This window comes from Pithys albifrons, chromosome 3 (assembly GCF_047495875.1).
Source record: "Pithys albifrons albifrons isolate INPA30051 chromosome 3, PitAlb_v1, whole genome shotgun sequence".
In the NCBI taxonomy this organism is placed as follows: domain Eukaryota; kingdom Metazoa; phylum Chordata; class Aves; order Passeriformes; family Thamnophilidae; genus Pithys; species Pithys albifrons.
In genome coordinates, this window is record NC_092460.1 from 51,701,811 (window position 1) to 51,719,451 (window position 17,641).

General features: G+C 39.2%; 1 protein-coding gene across 1 annotated transcript in view; it reads left to right on the forward strand.

The window, feature by feature from the left end:
• The window catches only part of GUCY2C (guanylate cyclase 2C), a 43,007-nt gene that overhangs the window by 24,047 nt on the left and 1,319 nt on the right, over positions 1-17,641 (forward strand). Inside the window, exons 16-26 of the mRNA XM_071549892.1 lie at positions 13-99; positions 4,180-4,312; positions 6,117-6,254; positions 9,368-9,456; positions 10,174-10,265; positions 11,824-11,982; positions 13,397-13,589; positions 13,964-14,138; positions 15,040-15,138; positions 15,897-15,991; positions 16,620-16,696. Of these exons, the coding sequence (XP_071405993.1) occupies positions 13-99; positions 4,180-4,312; positions 6,117-6,254; positions 9,368-9,456; positions 10,174-10,265; positions 11,824-11,982; positions 13,397-13,589; positions 13,964-14,138; positions 15,040-15,138; positions 15,897-15,991; positions 16,620-16,696 (1,337 nt within the window). The remainder of the gene's footprint in view (positions 1-12; positions 100-4,179; positions 4,313-6,116; positions 6,255-9,367; positions 9,457-10,173; positions 10,266-11,823; positions 11,983-13,396; positions 13,590-13,963; positions 14,139-15,039; positions 15,139-15,896; positions 15,992-16,619; positions 16,697-17,641) is intronic.

Genomic DNA, 17,641 nt, shown 5'->3' on the forward strand with positions numbered 1-17,641 from the left:
TTCTCTTGACAGGATGTTTTAAATGATAAAATCTCCTACCCTGATGGCACATTCATGGACTGGGAATTTAAAATCTCCATCATGTATGATATTGCCAAGGTAAGTGGACTGTTGACAGTGTGATGTTAATCAACCTGTCCTGTCTTGCAAAACTGATCATGTGAGAAGTGTAGCTCTCAAGGTCTTCTCATTCTTTGCTAGAGCTATATGCCCTTCCACTCTTCTCTGCTCTGGGGACAGGTATATGAGGTAGGAGAAACCTGTGGCTCTCAGACTGAAGGAAGAAATAGGGACAAGAGTTGACTTTGAGCTATTTATAAATAGACAAATAAAATATGCCCCAAAGAAATGTGACCCAAAGATCAGAGGGTTACAATCTGTTGACCAATGGCTCTGATTAGCAGAGCTTATGCAGTCATAAGATCTGCAAAACACACTAACTACTTTCTGGCCTCAGATCAAGCATACAAAGCAAAACTGTATTTTGGCAAATGACAGAATTATTCTAATTTGTATCCAGAGATGGGATCACCTTTTTCTAAACAAACTGTTTATGTAATATACTGATTTTCTCGCTAGAGTTTCCATTTTCTCACTACAGCTATCCATTTCAAGTAGTTTGAGAGGGAAGACATTAATCTTGTAGAGAAACCAAGGCTATTTTTCAGCAGCTTTCAACAGATCTTTGCATTTTAGGTCCTTGATCTAGGAAGAATCGATATGCACAGTAAAGAAATTCTGTTCTACACTGCAGACTTGTAACTGTTCAGCTGGTAGTTAAGAAGCCTTTGTAATTAACAGGTATAATAATTCCTTAGACCTCTGCAGATGAATGTAGAGAATCACCTCTGTCTTTTGGCTAGTGCTCAACTGCTCTCCTCTTCCTACTGTTGGTTTGCATTTGGACTGTCCTCCTCTTTCCTTACAAGCATCAGTTCAGATTTGGTCTCCAAGATGAATGACTCCACTGTGTCTGTTCTAAAGACATATTGAAAATCTTGTACTTTATTAAGGCCCCCTTAATCCAAATTGTCACAGTTTGTTGGCCTTTTTAATGACTTTCAAGTTCAGTTAATGTTCAGCATTAAGTTTCATTTCAAATAGCAGCAGTGGATTTCCCTTCCTCCTTACAGCATATCAAAACCCAGGGTATCTTTTAACCTTTTGCAGTTCACCTTCAGATGTTTCCTTAGAAAATAGGAACTACTACTGCCTCTGTTTACAAGGAGAGAGAAATCTCAGTCCCTCTGAAGGGAGTGACCAAATGGCCAGTGACTGCACTGGTACCAAGACTTCCCAACCAGTCATTTGCAGCACCCTTGGTAAAGGGGACATGGCATCAGAGGATGGATTGGGACACAGCAACTGTTCTCTGGAATGGCTCCTGAGCATTATTAGCTATATTAGTAGAGATCGTTTGTGAAATCTTCCTGAAAACTTGTATGTACCTAGGAATATCAGGAAAATTACTGTTGTTTGGATGATCTGCCAGCCTCTCCTTTCCTTGACCTGAGACTGTGGTGAAGCTTCTGGGACCTAGACATTTCCATTAAATTCTTGTATTGCTTTTCCCAAACCATAGCTCCAAGCACCCTGAATAGGTTCTCTTTTTACAGAAGTCATTTCATGGCGTTTCAGCTCCAGTTCCTCTCATCTCAGTATCCATCCACTTCAAGTCCAGCCCCAGCTCTCCAGGCTGTTAAAATCCCTATGACCAGCTCCTGCAGTCCCTTTGCCTTCCTTTTGATATGCTTCTCCCTCTCCACACCACCACTTTCCTACACGCTGCTTTTACCAAACAATCCTCATACTTTGCCTGTTCTTCATCTGGCACAGAAGCTGCCGCATCTGTTTCTGACAAAGGTTGGATCACTTGTGTTCCATGGTGCAATTAGCCAAGTAATGACTATTCCTAGAGCAGTCCCTAGTTCACTGGAGAAAGTGAGGTGGGAAAGGAGAAGCCCTAAATCTACTCCATTTACTTCCACTCCTCCTTTTTTTTTTTTTCTGTCTTAGCTGTCTCTAGGATTGATGGCACCACCTGTAGCTACATGGATTTGGCTCCATGTGACCAAAGAGCTCTGAGGAAAGGTCTGCCAAGAAGGAATTGCAGTAGTCAAAGCTTGTAGTTATTAGTGCATACACTTGTCATTGCAAAACTATTTATTAAATAAGGGGCTGCTGCAGGATATTGTGCAAGGGACTGTAATATTTCTTGCATTGTGTCAGGAAAAGGGTTCCCAGTCAGAACTAAAGCTTCAAAGTTCCAGAGCAGAGGTTACAAAAATGCTGAAGTATTTAGAAGTACAGCACTGAAAGTCATTATAAATTCTGAAAATTACATTGTGAGTTCTTAATAGGTTCTTGTTTTCAGGTAGGTGCATAGGATAGTGGAAAGGAAAGAGGAAAATTTTATCAGGTATATCTATAAGACTTCTGCCTCCAGAAATTTTAACAAGAAAGCCCTGGGATAAGGAAATCAAAATTACCTTTGCCTGTCTCATTTGATGCTGAAACTGATTGAGAATTCTGCTGTAGCAATGGGAATATTTCCTGGCTGATGAAAGCAGGAGCTAGAAGAAGGCACAGCTGAAGGAAATAGGGCCTAACTCAGGCAAAACATCCTGGGTAATGTCATCAGGGCTGCATGCTAAAAGCAGCTTAATCAAGAAATGTGTTCCTTGGATATGGTGTGCACACAATCTCTGTAAATTCGGCATGGTCTAGATATGTCCAGGATAACTAGTCCAACAACATTCTCCAGAGATTGCATCTTTTGCAGGCTATTTGTGTCTCAGACATACATCTGCTGTGCCTAAAATTCAGCTCATGTCTCAGTGATCTGCTGTAGCATTTGCTGATTCATTCCAAATTATGGGTGCCCAGTATTTGAAAAGAAAAGCCAGCATGTCAAACAGTGTATTCATGACCATGTGAGCTATGTAACCGTGATTAAATTCCATCTTCCAGTTGTACAAAAGGATGAGCTGTACATGTAGGAGTATAAAGTGGAAGATCATTTAGAGAAGAAGCTAAACAGATATGACATGACTGTTCTGGCTTCAATAGGATATAGATTGTGCTTCATATACTGAGGACAAAGGAAAGAGGACTAGAGGAAGAAAAACAATCAGCAGTAGGCTATAAGTAGGTGTGAGTGTAAGTAGTAAGAGAGAGCTGAAACAGAATAAATAATAGCAAGAGGGTGCCAATTAGCATACCTACTCCTTTCTTCATTTACACCCACTTAATAATGTTCTTTTCCTGCTGTGCCTCAGTGCTAGCCCCTTCACATGTATTGCACTGTATTTGAGTGTCTTAGACTAAATGAGATAATTTCAGAGGCAATGAGTAAAAAGAGGCAAACTGTACACCTCTGTATGCCTGTGTGTGCTGTGAAGCAGGAGTCTGAATCTCAGGAAATAAAGATGAAATTGCATTGGCCAGTCCTCATGACGTTTGCTTTGGTGTTTAGCTCATAGATAGCTGATATGTATTGACTTGTTCAGAGAGAACCATAATCAGTCAGGTCAGAAGAGACCTTTATGATTGCCTAGTCTGATCCCCTGCCTTAAATAAGCCGTAGTGCATCATCTAACACTCTGCACTGACCCCTCTTTAGCCCTCTGATTTGCAGAAGTGGATCTGCTGCAATGTTTTGTATGAAGTCTCCGGTGTGTGATAATCTTAAAAGATGTTAGATATAAGGAGCAATTCCTCTCACACCTGTGGATATCCACTGGATGAACATGTAGTTGGAAGAACTTTTTTGGTGTGACATGCCAACAAATCCATATTAAATTTACTAAAAAGACACTTATTGCAAGTGAAATTAAAACTTCTGTTGGAGGAAATAAAATTTCTCTAATTGCTTAATAGTGTTCTAATATTGTCAAAACCCAAAATGTAATGTCAGACTGTTGTTAACAAAGAGGAAGGATGGTCTTCCATGACATGATCTGTTTTCTCATTTCTTAACATTGACTGTTCCTATTGTCTTGGAAAGTCTCCTCTGTAAAATAATATGAAAGGGCATTGTGATTTATGCATATCCATTGCAGATGAAGGCCATTTATGACTTGGACAGATATTAGCACATTCACATTCTTGTTGAGTCTGGTAACAGCTGAGTGTCTCACATATAGTCATGCTTTCCTCTTCTTTTATTGTCAATCCCAGGGGATGTCTTACCTGCACTCAAGCAAAACTGAAGTCCATGGTCGACTCAAATCCACAAACTGTGTAGTAGACAATCGCATGGTAGTGAAGATCACTGACTTTGGCTGCAATTCAATTCTGCCTCCAAGGAAAGGTAAAAACAGTGCCTAATTGGACTCTCCTTCATGGTTTCCAACCCAATGGAATTTCCTTATCTTCATAGACCACTATGGCCTAATTATATATTGTACACTGTAAAAAATGTACAATATGATTTTATTTCATGTAGCAGCCAGTATACAAATGATATCTGAAAACACTGTAGTAAATAACACGATGAAAGAAAATTACTAGCAGGTAGAAAAAGAAATTAGCGTGAGTGAGAAGGAAAGGAAGGATGAATATTGAACTTTTAGTTTAGAAAACAGAGATTTCACATGTGGCTGAGGTGAAAGAAACATTTCCAGCATCCAAGTCCTTCATGCAAACAGCTCTCTTCAGCAGTAATGCTGAACTTGTGTGAAGAAAAAAAGGAGTTAAGTACAAGTAATCTTGTCATTGATTAGACAGATGTGTTACCACAGGGCTCTGTGATATCATTTAAACATTAACAGTCATGACTCTGATAATCCTTAAAAAAATCTGTAATGATATACAATGATAACTTTGTTTTTCATTCCTTAGGTAGGAATCTAGCAATACGTGTGCAACCAGACTGGAATAATTTTAATAGTTTTTATTTACATTTTCTATTCACCTTACATTCATAGAACAATTTTCTAAAATAGAGCACTCCTTTCTACTCATCTTGTCTTCTCACTTGATCTGGAATGGAAAGATGAGCCCATCTGAAATCATGTCATATTTGTGTGACCTCTAGTAGAGCTTGGGGTGTAACAAGGACAGCACTTTGTCATAACTGCAGCATATGACCTGAGAAGACACTGTAGTTGCAACTAGGCTGGGTTGGAGAAGATTTTTACATTCAGGCATAAACATGCTCAAAAGTAGCAATAAGAACATAAAAAAGGAATAATAAAAGTGCACTGAAGGTAAATGCTCTACTCATTCTTCATTTTACAAATTTAATATTTAAATTTAAATTATTGTATTTTAGTATATTTATTTGCTTTATTGTTCATAAGCAGCCTCAAAATTTCTGGCTCCTAGATCTCTTTCCTTGAAGAAAACTTCTTGTTTCATAAGAGATCTGCAGATTCATTGAGGCTGGATGTTGCAGCCTGATATCATAATGCTGCTTTCAGGGTTACTGTGTTCAGGTCACTGTTTGAAACATCACCAGCATGTCACAACAAACTGTTGTACCACGGCAACATTCTGGTTTTGAGGTATAATAGTGCTCCTTGCACTAGAAATACAGATTAATAATTTCTATAGAAAGAACGTGGTTATAAGCAGGTAATATCATGTCAGGTTCAAAAGCACTTGAGAATTATTTCAATAGCTTCATGACATCATTGGGAAATATTGCAGTCTTCTCACCTGACACCTTGTATAACAAACTCCTTGCATCTAGGTCAAAAATTTATGGCTCAGGGTTTTTTTTATTATAGCACTGGCATTCCTTGGTCTTTCATAGATGCACAGGCTATTTCTAAGAAACTCATGAAAGGTAGCCAAGAAAAACAAGTTCATTGCCAATAACCATATTTTTTCTGAAGGTGTGAGGGTCTGCATATACAGTGGAAAGGAGACAGGTCAGCAAATCCCAGACAACTGAAAACTACCAGAGGTTTATCTAACTGTATTGATATCAGCTTTTCAAGAAAAATGCTGACTAGGAAAGAAACAATACCTGTTGGCTCTGGGTTGGATGTGGAAAGAGTAAAAGGAAATATCATTATAGCCAGTGGATGTCCTGAGGAGGATTACTCATTTTCAATTACTTCTCTCCCACCCCTCTTTCCCTCATCCCCTGTTGCCATCTGGATCTTCAGACTTGTGGACAGCCCCTGAGCATCTCCGTCACGCTGATGTATCTCAAAAGGGTGATGTATACAGCTATGGGATCATTGCCCAAGAAATCATCCTACGCAGAGAGACGTTCTACACCAGACACTGCCGGAACAGCAGAGGTAAATCCACAGACTTCTCCTCCATTGTAGCCTTCTGGGATGGTGTAGCCATAACTGGCCCATTCTCTGTGTTTTGTGAAAGGCACTATCTCTGAGAACTGCTTGAGCTGCTGCTTCTTTCACTGTGTCATGAATGAAAAACCTCTGAAGAATCTCACTGTGGGGGCAAGTGTCCTTATTTTTTCTGTAAATAAAATATGCATTGAGTTTTCTTGCCCTTTCTCCTCTCTCCTCACCTAGGCTGTAACATTACAGAAGTTAACATTCTACAATGCTGTCAAGACTTACTGTAACAATTAAAGGTCACAAAGATTTTTCTATCATGACTTGTGCACAACATATAATATGTCACTCATTTTAGGCAGCATAAATGAGCAATGTCAACACAGAACAAGAAAAACTCAGCAGCATGACACAAGAACAGTTGACATTTAAAAACCGGCAATTCAGACTTTATTCAGGCCTGTTATAATTAATTTTAGCAATTTAACTTCTGTCAGAAAAATCATCTCCTCCTGTAATATATCCATTAAACCCCATATTGTGCATTTTGTGACATTGTTTTTGAGTGGCTAATAGCCAAGTCAATCCCAATTCCCAGAATCCAGAAATTATTATATACTAGAACTGACATCAAAACATGTGTGGGTTTGGGATTTTCCTAGTGACAGTTACTAACAACAAATTTAGACATTGCCTTTACTCTGAGTCACTCTGTTAGATCCGCCTCACATTTGTTAAAGCATCTAGAGCAGCAGCTCAGCAGCCTAATAGCTCTGAGTTAAATTTGAGAATAATTTCTGGGGCATGTTCATCATCCTACATTATCTCAAATCTATGTTCATATTTGGGGAAACATAGTATTTCACAGTACCATCTCTTTAATATAAATGTAGATCTAAAAGAGATTAGAAATGCTTGTTCCCCATAAAGCAAATTCTTCAGGATTCCGTGCTTAATGTAATGTAGAGAAAATAAAAGCTTTTCTTTTCTTTTTTTCTTGGGAAGAGGCAGGCACAATCCTTATGAATGCAAGGATTTTACATGTATCACCAACAGAGATGGAGAATGTGCAATGCCCTTCCTTCCTTCTTCATTTTGACTTGTAAAGCAAATCCACAGCAGTTTATATTCTTTTAACTACTTTTTGAGTAGTAATTCTGTGCTGTGTTAGAGATTATTAAATTAGTCTCAGACACAGTGTTTTGTGGCTCTTCTTAGGTACGATGGGATACTCACTGCTCTGTGCTTGACCCTGGCTGTCATAGTCAGAACCTGGTTCCTTGTTTTATCTTTGACCTGTTTCTTAAAACTACATTTTGTCCTTTTGGAAAGACTGTCTCTTTCAAATAGCATTATGTTAATTCATCAAACTGAAAGAATATTTAGCACCTAACTAGGAACCTAACAGCACCTAAATCCTGTTGCTGCTGGAGATGGTCACATATCAGCATGTTGAGTAAGACAGCAGTAACCTTACTGGGTATAAAGCCTGTCTGGTAAGCTGGGATCCACTGCGACTTAAAAAAATGTCTGCTTTGTGAATTTCAGTTGAAATTTTAAGTTTTCCATTCAGTGAGGAGATTGTTTTCTCCACAAAGTTTTTTTTCCTTAAAAGCATTAGTAGATGTCTAAGATATATATATATATATTGCTAATCTAATGGCTTCTGGTATTATTCTTGACTTTTGATTATGCAATTTGACTAAATTTGTTCATCAGTTGATCGACTTTCATGTAAAAGGAAAGGGTAAGTTTTATCATGTATTGCTGAAGCGGCTCCTTATTTAAATGGCTGGATTCATTCATGAGCCAAGATGAGCAAAACAGTGAACCACACTTACTCAGACACCTCTGAATTTTGTTTGTGGCATCATCTACCTTTGGAAGACAGTAGCTGAAACTTGGTGTGACCTTTAATTTACAAATATTTTAGACAAAAAGAGAGAAAAGAACACCTAATTAGAGTCAATGGTGACAGACAAAGAAACGCCACAGATGCATGTTAGATTCACTTGGTTTTTAAGTTACCTGGATAAAGATTTTCAATGGCTAGGCTATCAGAGGTTAGTCTTCCCAGGTTAGGAGACATGATACTGATATTTCAGGACAACTGATATAACTGCTTCTCCAGGCCTTCATTTACAGCAGCAAGGACTGTGTTTGGATTTTAAAAGACTTATTTAAAAACCCCTAGGCTCCATCCACCAACTTAGAAAAATGAAACTCAACTTCCAGTTACTCAGCAAGCCGATTTTCTCAAGCTGAAAATATGTATAAATCAACTTAATGTACAATAATATTGCTACTAATGAAAGAAAAGAAGTCCCACGGGATGACAGGTATACAAAACTGGATTTCTAATGTATGAAAGTAACTAGGTCATAGTCCATTGATGTCTCTGCAAGACAGTTGTTCCCCATCTGATTGCTACACTCTTCTGCGGAAACACCTCATTCCCTGCTCAAGACTGTGAAACCTTGTCATGTACCAAAACTCAGTTCAAGCTGCCTCCTTCCGCTCCCTTCTGCCACTGGCTAATAGCAGTGCTGCTAATGGCTGCTGTTCCTTCCTCTCGAGTGTGTGTGTAGCACAGAAATCCAGCACAGTCCCCTTGCATACATGAGCCCTATGCAGACTTTCCTGTCTCTTAGCCCACAGAAGACTTCTTTGCAGTCCCTCCATTCTGTAACATTTGGGAGACTCAGGTCTCCTGCACCTTCTCTAGTCTGTAATTTCTATACCAAAAAACTGGAAGCTGCTGCATCATTTTAAGGTTATCATGCATAGTGAACATACTTAGGCAACCCTAGCTGCTCTAGATTTGCTCTTACCAGCATTACAAACCTTCCTCATTTCATTATGTTTCCTTCAGTAAAATTCTATCCCAAAAATAATCAGACATTATTAATAAATGTGTTTCAAGCTTGTTCACAGATCCTTTTCATTTTCCCTTGTGCCACATATTTAGAAAAGCTCTAAAGCTGAAATTCACATCAAAATGAGGGAACTGTCTTCAACACTTGTGTTTGTACAGGACTTTCTATCATAGAATTCTATCCATAAACAATGTCCTTCTTATGTTTAAAACCTTGATTTTTTTCCTATGTTAGAGAAACTTTACAGGGTGGAGAGCGGCAAAGGAGTGAAGCCTTTCCGACCAGACCTGACTTTAGAGACAGTGGGAGAAAGACAGATGGAAGTAAGCTAATAATTAACTAGGGCATTTTCTGGGTGAATGGTGGAAGTCCTGGCCAAACTAGAGCCCATTATCATGGGAGTGTGAAAGCTATGCATTTTATGCCAAATGCCCTAACTTTGTGGGAAGAAATGGTGTTCTGTAGTTGTTACCATCAAAGTGGAATACAACTCATGGAAATTGTTTCACTGGAAAGAAATAGTGACTTATATGGTGCCACTCTTCTGACCTATTTTAGGTATCTTTGAAATGGGATGAATCACACCTTGAGTATACCTCTCTCCACTGATTATATAGTCCCTAGGGCTTCTTGCTCAGGTGGAAATGTCTGTTTTGTAGACATCCACATATTCAGCAATGAACCCCATTCCTTTTGGCTAAATAACCAGCTTCAGAAAAATCCCAAACTCAGGGTATTGGAAATATAATTACCACAGCATTAACTGTATCTGACACCAGTTGCAAGACTGGATCCATTTACTTGCCTTTCATTTGTGTATTGCAAATTCAAGTTAAGATCAGATCACTAGTCATCATAGAGTTAAGTTTAAGATGCCTGCAATGAGTATTTTAACCATAGGTTCAAGACGTTAGTCACACAATTTAATATGCTGCCAGTCAAGAGTAACCGGAAATTCCCTAATGAAACAGTGCTCTTTAGCACTACTTTCTGTCTATATCCATAACTCAGGTGGACTTTCCTTAAATTTTTGTTTGAAGGTGTATACTCTAGTGAAGAGCTGCTGGGAGGAAGATCCAGAGAAAAGGCCTGACTTTAAGAAAATTGAGAGTACTTTGGCTAAAATATTCAGGTAAGCAGCAGGGGCTTTGTTTAAAGATGCTCCAAACTCCTCCTAAGTGTTAGAAAGCTCACATTTTTAAGTGTGTAAACTGATGTGACTATGATTCAGTCAGTGGAAAAGCCTGTTGTGTTCACTTATAACCTCTTCTATTCTTCGGCTGAAAAGTAGGGAAGCATGTGGGTATATATACGTACACATGTGTATGATGGACTAGCTGAGTGAGGATACTGCAAATTGGTACATTGTGAAAGTAGCAAGCTGGATAATTAGAGATTTAAACTATTTAAGTAATTCACTCCCTGTCTCTAGTCAAGAGTTGGATACTGACTCATGTCATCTAAGTTTCGGGAAGTGAATGCACATAGATGGTTGGAGGATGATTTGAAAGTTTGGATGGTCCCAAATTAAGCTGACTGAAAATGTTGGGTTGTAACTGACGAGAAGTATTGATTACAGGGTTGTGATGGTACAAAGTTGTGGGAAAATAATAAGGGCCATAGCTGGACAAACCCTATGGGGTTATACTGGCCTTTCACCTGGACAATGCTGCATTGTTTCTTAAGAGTTTGGTATGAATTAATTATTTTGATGACCAAACAGTGAGTTTTTAATCATTTCCCTTGGGCAATTGCTCCCCCGTTTTTAAAGCTCTCCCCATCAAGAAACCTCAACAGTACTTGAATAATTTTACACTTTACATGGGCAGAAGGACAACAGTACTATGCATAACTGAATGTATCAGTTGAATAATCTTGCTACAGCTGAATAGAAAGGCCTCCTGGTTCATGTCCTAAGCCTCCATCCTACAAAAGCCAAGAGGCTGTCTCTTGCCACACGCAGTACGATGATCTCCTTGTGGGGGCCTAAAATATTGCATTCCTGACATAGAATTTGTTTAAAGTAGGAGTGATTTTAAAGTCCAGTTGGATACAATACAAATCTGACTCTTCCATTTAGCCTGGTCCCATCTACTTTCAGACTGCTTTGGCAAGTGCAGGCTGTCCAGACAAACAGGGTTTTTTTGGGTGGCCCATGTTACCATACTTCTGCTTCCAGGCGTTGTTAGTAGGCTGCAGTCTGCAGGATCCTGTGAGCAAGACTGCCCCAGGAGCTGCTATTTGTTCTGATATATTCTGTCTTCTAAATACACAGCCCCAAATTGTCTCAATCTTTCTGGCTGAAATCCTCCTCTAAACATCATATGCAATTATTTACCTACTATTTTTAGCTTCCTATCAGAATTTGAGCTTCTCAATTGCTTTGTACAAATGAATGTTCATGGACTACCCAAGGTAATCTGGAATTGACAGTATTTTCAGGGCTAGGTGATAGATGGGTGCCTTAAGAACTACCAGTTGCAACTGACAAGCATGGATCACTGACTTTCAATTCATATACATAAGCCTTCCAAGCAAGTAAAAGAATGATGCACTTGAGGCATTTTGCATTCTAACTACATGGAAGTCAAACACTGGAGAAGTTTCCTGTTGCTCCTTCCTTTCCTCTTTTTGGCTGCTCTCAACAGTGAATGTCTATCATGACTCCTGTGTGATTCTGTTATTTGCAGTAACTTCCATGGCCAGACCAACGAAAGCTACATGGATACCCTGATCCGGCGTCTACAGATGTATTCCCGGAACTTGGAACACCTGGTGGAGGAAAGGACAGAGCTATACAAAGCAGAGCGAGACAGAGCAGACAGGCTTAATTTCATGTTACTTCCAAGGTAACGGGCCAGGAGGATTTTTGTTGGCATTTTATTTACATATGTCACCTGGTTCATGCAGAGTAGGTGTTGGGATTGATGTTAATGTTCTATGTCCCCCCCTCTAATCTAATCCAGATAGGAAAGAAAGAAGCAGCAGCTGTACCTGGGCTCTCCACCCCATGGTGGAGTTTCATATCGAGATGGTACCCATCTCGATGGGGACCCATAATCTTCCTCAACATTTCTTCATGCACAGGATCCCCCTTTCCAGCACAAGCCTTTTTCATTCTGCTTTCCTTGGAACACACAGATGTACAGTGACCCCTCATCACAGAGCTCCGTTCTGCTGCAGTACTTGCTAGGCAGAGAGAGTGTCTCCAGCTCCACAGCAGGAGTGCAGTCCAACTTCAGGCTAGGGTTTAGCAATGCAACAGAGGCGCTGAGGTCAGCTGGGCCATGCTGGGCTAGATGGATTCTTCAGGGTATGGTATAGGATAAGTATTATTGATATCCTAATATCGGTAATACCAGTAATTTTGGCATTGCAAACATCTGTAAAACTATTCTGTTACGTCGTGACTATTTTCAAGGGTATTTCAGTAGTCAGAGTATTGATTTTATCTTAAAAAATATAATCCTTTTATTGATTCATCTTAAAAAAAAAGGTTGTTCAATCCAGTTTTGAGGAAAATTTGAAATGATCTGGCTGTATAGACAGTGTGACAAGGAATCCATGTCTCCTTCCACTCTTTGTTGTTCCTACCACTCTATTATTGTCTCATTGTAGATGGATCACAGCATTGTGCAAAAACTGTAATATTCTGGGTCTCTTTCAGTTATTCTCTTCTCTCCTAATATCCCCACTAGGAACAGATATTTTCCTGGATTTAGAATTTCAAGAAAATGTAGGTCCCTCTGAATAGATATTGACTGTCATGATATTGAACTTTTTTTTTCCATAAAATTATCCAACTATGATACCTCATCTGATATCAGGATGAGGTGATGTAATTATCAGGATGAAATTACTTCTAAATTGGAAAACCAGAAAAAAATGTCTGTTGTTACGGATTGTATGGGTAGAATGTAGGTCTACATGTCAGAAATTTTAGAATTTCAGCTTGAAATTTGACTTAATATCCCTATTTCTGGCCTTAACCAAGAAGCTCAGTTGTCTATGTCTCAGTTTCCTCATAGCTATTAACATACTTGGATTTTGTAAGGCTGTAGCACATTAATTACCATTAGTAAGTGCTTTGAGGTTCCTGGCTGAAAGGCATTATGGGCATCTAAAATATAAATACCTTGGCAGTTTTCAGCAAACTATTTGATGTTTCCTACACAGAAAGCAATGATGTGGTTGGATTGCATGAAAAAATACCTTTAATAGTAAACACCACTCATCTGTCTTCCTACCTTCTCATTCCCACAGGCCAGTAGTAAAGTCTTTGAAGGAGACTGGCCTGGTAGAGCCAGAGCTATTTGAAGAAGTCACTATCTACTTCAGTGACATCGTTGGCTTCACCACACTCTGCAAATACAGCACCCCTATGGAGGTGGTAGATATGCTGAATGATATCTACAAGAACTTTGACCACATTCTTGACCATCATGATGTTTACAAGGTGATTAGCTCTGCTCAGTTAACAACCAGGGGACACACAAATCAAATTGCATAATATGGTGGATTTGGGACTCTGCCTTCTAAGCAAAGACAAAGGAGAGGAAAACAGGTCAGGATTACCTCATTTCAATATGCTTCCAGTGTGCCTGCTTATACCAAATTTTCTATACTATGTGGTCATAGATTCATTAAAAGGAAGGCTGGATACAAACACTCAAATACCCAAATGGTGTCAGGTACCTTAAACTAATCAATCCTCCCCAGAAAAGAAATACTGAATAATGAACAGGAGGATCTGATAAAAGCTTTTGGCTTTAAACTAAGTATGTACTTTCTGATGTCTGCAAGTAGTGAGTTCTAATTTTGTTTCCACAGGTGGAGACCATTGGTGATGCCTACATGGTGGTGAGTGGTTTACCCAAGAGGAATGGCAACCGGCATGCAGTAGACATCTCCATGATGGCTCTGGACATCCTCAGCTTCATGGGATCTTTTGAACTGAGACATCTGCCAGGTCTGCCTGTTTGGATTCGCATTGGAATTCACTCCGGTACGCAGCAGTGCTAGGTCAACAATGACAACGTTGTTGCCTTGTTCTTGAATAGAACTGACTCCCATACAAGATCTGGTAGTACCTCATACACAATTGCTCTCCTCGAGGAACTGGGTTGAAAAACATGGACCTGGAGGAAGAGCAACACATAAATATCACTGGTTTGCTCCTCTGTAGTGAAATAACACATTCATTCACAATTTAAGTCAGGATGAGCAACCACTATTGTTCCTGGTATGATTAAACCAGTAGTTTCAAATAAGCCTTCATAGATTGTTCTTCCCTGACCAAAGTGGAGATCAATCATGGCCAGCTATGTTTATCTAGACAGAAAAATACAGGCCTGTGTTTTACGCTTTTGGAGGCAAAAGTTCTGTCAAGCCTATGCAGGAATTAATGTTTTGACTTATCTATAAAAATGCTTCTTGTGAAAGGGGAATCCAGATAGCTCAACAACTTTGGGAACTCATCAACCACCTGAAACCCAGCTGCCAGGGGAGGAACATATCAGAGAAAGTCAGTGAGGCACTGGAAAACAGCTTGAGGCTCCACTATGCACTTTTCCATAATGAAGTTTCTTCTGTTTTTCTCTTGCTTCCAAACCTGACAGTTAATAACTGAATTTCTTTTCCTGCATAGAAATTGTGCTTAAATACAATTAACACTGTGCAGCTGTGTCCTTTTTATGCTCTTATTAGATTATGCAAGACTAATAGAGCTAGGCTTGGTTTGGAGTGGAAGAAGAGACCACAAGAAACTGTGGGAAATGAGGCACAGAGTATTGCCATTGGTGAGAAATGCGGAGCTCCAGCAGGCACTGCACTGCTCTGCAATAGTGAGGCACCTCCCAAACAGTCTCATAATCCATCTTTTTTAATGCTCTGCATCTCATTTCTAGGTCCATGTGCGGCTGGTGTGGTTGGAATAAAAATGCCTCGTTACTGTTTGTTTGGCGATACAGTAAACACAGCTTCGAGGATGGAATCCACAGGCTTGCGTAAGGATTTAATTTTACCTGTCAGTGTAACGGGACCAAAGGCTATTGATTAGTTTGTGACTGAAGCATCTGTTTCCAGCTGAGAATAATTTATTATCATCTTGCAAAAGTTTTAGAGATAAAGAGGCCCTATTTGGTTTCATTACCAATTATTTAACTGTCCAAAGTGACAGTGGGCACTTCACTGGGCAGTGAAGAGCTGTTCCTTGTTCATGCTTCAGTGCTGGTAACAGGCAGTTTGTAGACTGGTTCACTGCCTGAGTTTTTCTGGAAGATATGATACTTATGTGTCTGGAATTTAATTTTACTTTATGAACTGTAGATTTTAGTTTGACCTAGAATTGTATTACAGCTTTGTTGTGTGAATATACTGACTGTGTCTTTTAAGTTGAAGCAATTATGTCTTCATCATTAGGGAACTGTGCCAAGAGCCAGTTTTTCTTCCTTCTACCCTGTGTTTTCCCATTCTCTATATAGGTCACTCATGATTATTCTTTTCACTTTTGGCATCTAAATACTACAGATACCACTGCCACCTGTATTTCAGATCAGTGGCTGTACCAGCTCCCTAGATATACTATGTAGTGGAGTCAGATTTTTTTGTACAGCAGTGTAATTGCTTCTCATTTAATTTAACTCTCAGAATTTATGTTGATAACAATTGAAGGAACTTCTGCTATAGCACCAGTTTTCACTTATGCTTAATAAGATTATATGGTAAGTTTCCAGGTTGAGCTTTCATTGTCTTTATTCTTCAGCTTTAAGGATTCATGTAAATGGTTCCACTATTAACATCCTGAAAAGAACAGACTGCCAATTCCAGTATGAAGTGAGAGGAGAAACGTACTTGAAGGTAACTTTTGCCAGGAACATGCATGAACACAGAGAAGAGGGATAGCAAAAAGTATTATATAGCTGAGAGTACCCCGAAACTTAAGAGCTGGGGGAAAAGGGTTTCAGATCAATTAGTATTACAGTCTCTAATGTTTGAAGAGAATTCTATAAAGACAATGCAGGCAATGAAGAGCATCCTAAGTCATAAATTAAATCATAAAAAGATGTGAAGAATAAATGAAAGATACCATTTGAAACAGAGAGTTCTGGAGTGAATTCATCTGATGAAAGGGAAGCTGAATCTATTGCCAATCTTGCTCCAATATCTGACTGTCCCTCTACAAGCCAGTTATTTCCATCTGTTACACTTGTCTGTCCTTGGGAGCTGATGGCAGGTAGCACAGCTCACCTCTCCCATGGCATGTGTTTCAAGTCACGGAACAAGGGAGTGAGCGTGCAGCTGAATCTCCCCCATTCTTCTTCTCACATCTGACACATTTAGTTCTTTGCCATCAGCATCAGTTACTGAAAACAAGCAGAGGCAAACATGGCAATGAGAAATACAGTATTATTTAAATAAATTAACTACAAGGAATTAAATTCTAATCCCAAAATTGTGCTTTCTTTTCTTTGTCATATATATTTAGGGCAGAGGAACAGAGATTACCTACTGGTTGACGGGTACTGAGGACAAGAAATACAATCTTCCAACACCTCCTTCTGTGTAAGATGGTCTTTATATGTGAAAAGGGGAGAGAAATTCCCATTCTTTGTGCTTTAGCCTTCATTGTTCCTCCTTGGCACCTGTGGATTTTTTATACTATTGAACTTTTCTTCAATAGTTAGATGCTTAAGAGTGTCTATACATACAAACATGTAATTAATCATGACATGGGACTATGTGTGTGCTGAAGGTTATTTGTTTCTATAACCATTTAGCAGGTTCATTTCCTTGGAAGGGAAGTAAGTCTTACAGGACAAGTTGCTGATAAGTGCAAAAGATGGACAGAAAAATGAAAACCATTAATATTACCCAAAATTTAGTCGTAGTGGCACCTGTGTGTCAGAGCACAAGAAGAGGATAACCACACCTGAATGTGCAGCTCTGTGTAATACCAAGGCTTGTGAGCCCTTGTAGGAAAATTTGTAGGCGGAATGAAACTTGCAGGACTTCAATCAGTGTTCTGCTACAGGAAGTGAACAAAGTCCCTGTGTCACACAGGAATAAAGTCTTTAAAAATTGGATGAGAGCTTACTTTTTAACACATGAGAGAGAAGTTATCAGGAAAAAACAATGAGGTTGCTGTCCTGTAACTGAGCCATCATTTTTCATTAGAATTGCATAAAATACAGCAAGGGTTGTTTCTGAGAAACTATGCAAAATTGATGCCAGGATAACTTGTTGCATTTATTTAGTATGTATTTTGCATTCAAGTACTGCATTATTTCCTGCAGACTCACTAAATGTGAAAGTTCCCCACTTGAAAGGCACAAGTAAATGTTACAGCTTACTTCTACTGCAGTTCTGAGTTTTACACAATGTGTCCATTGCATGAATAAACTTCGCTGCCCATTTATTCCTACTACATCAGAGAAAAGAGGAGGCTAAGCAAAAGATGAGGGTTTTCTCAGGGCAAAACAGAAATAATCAAATTTTTAATCTACTACA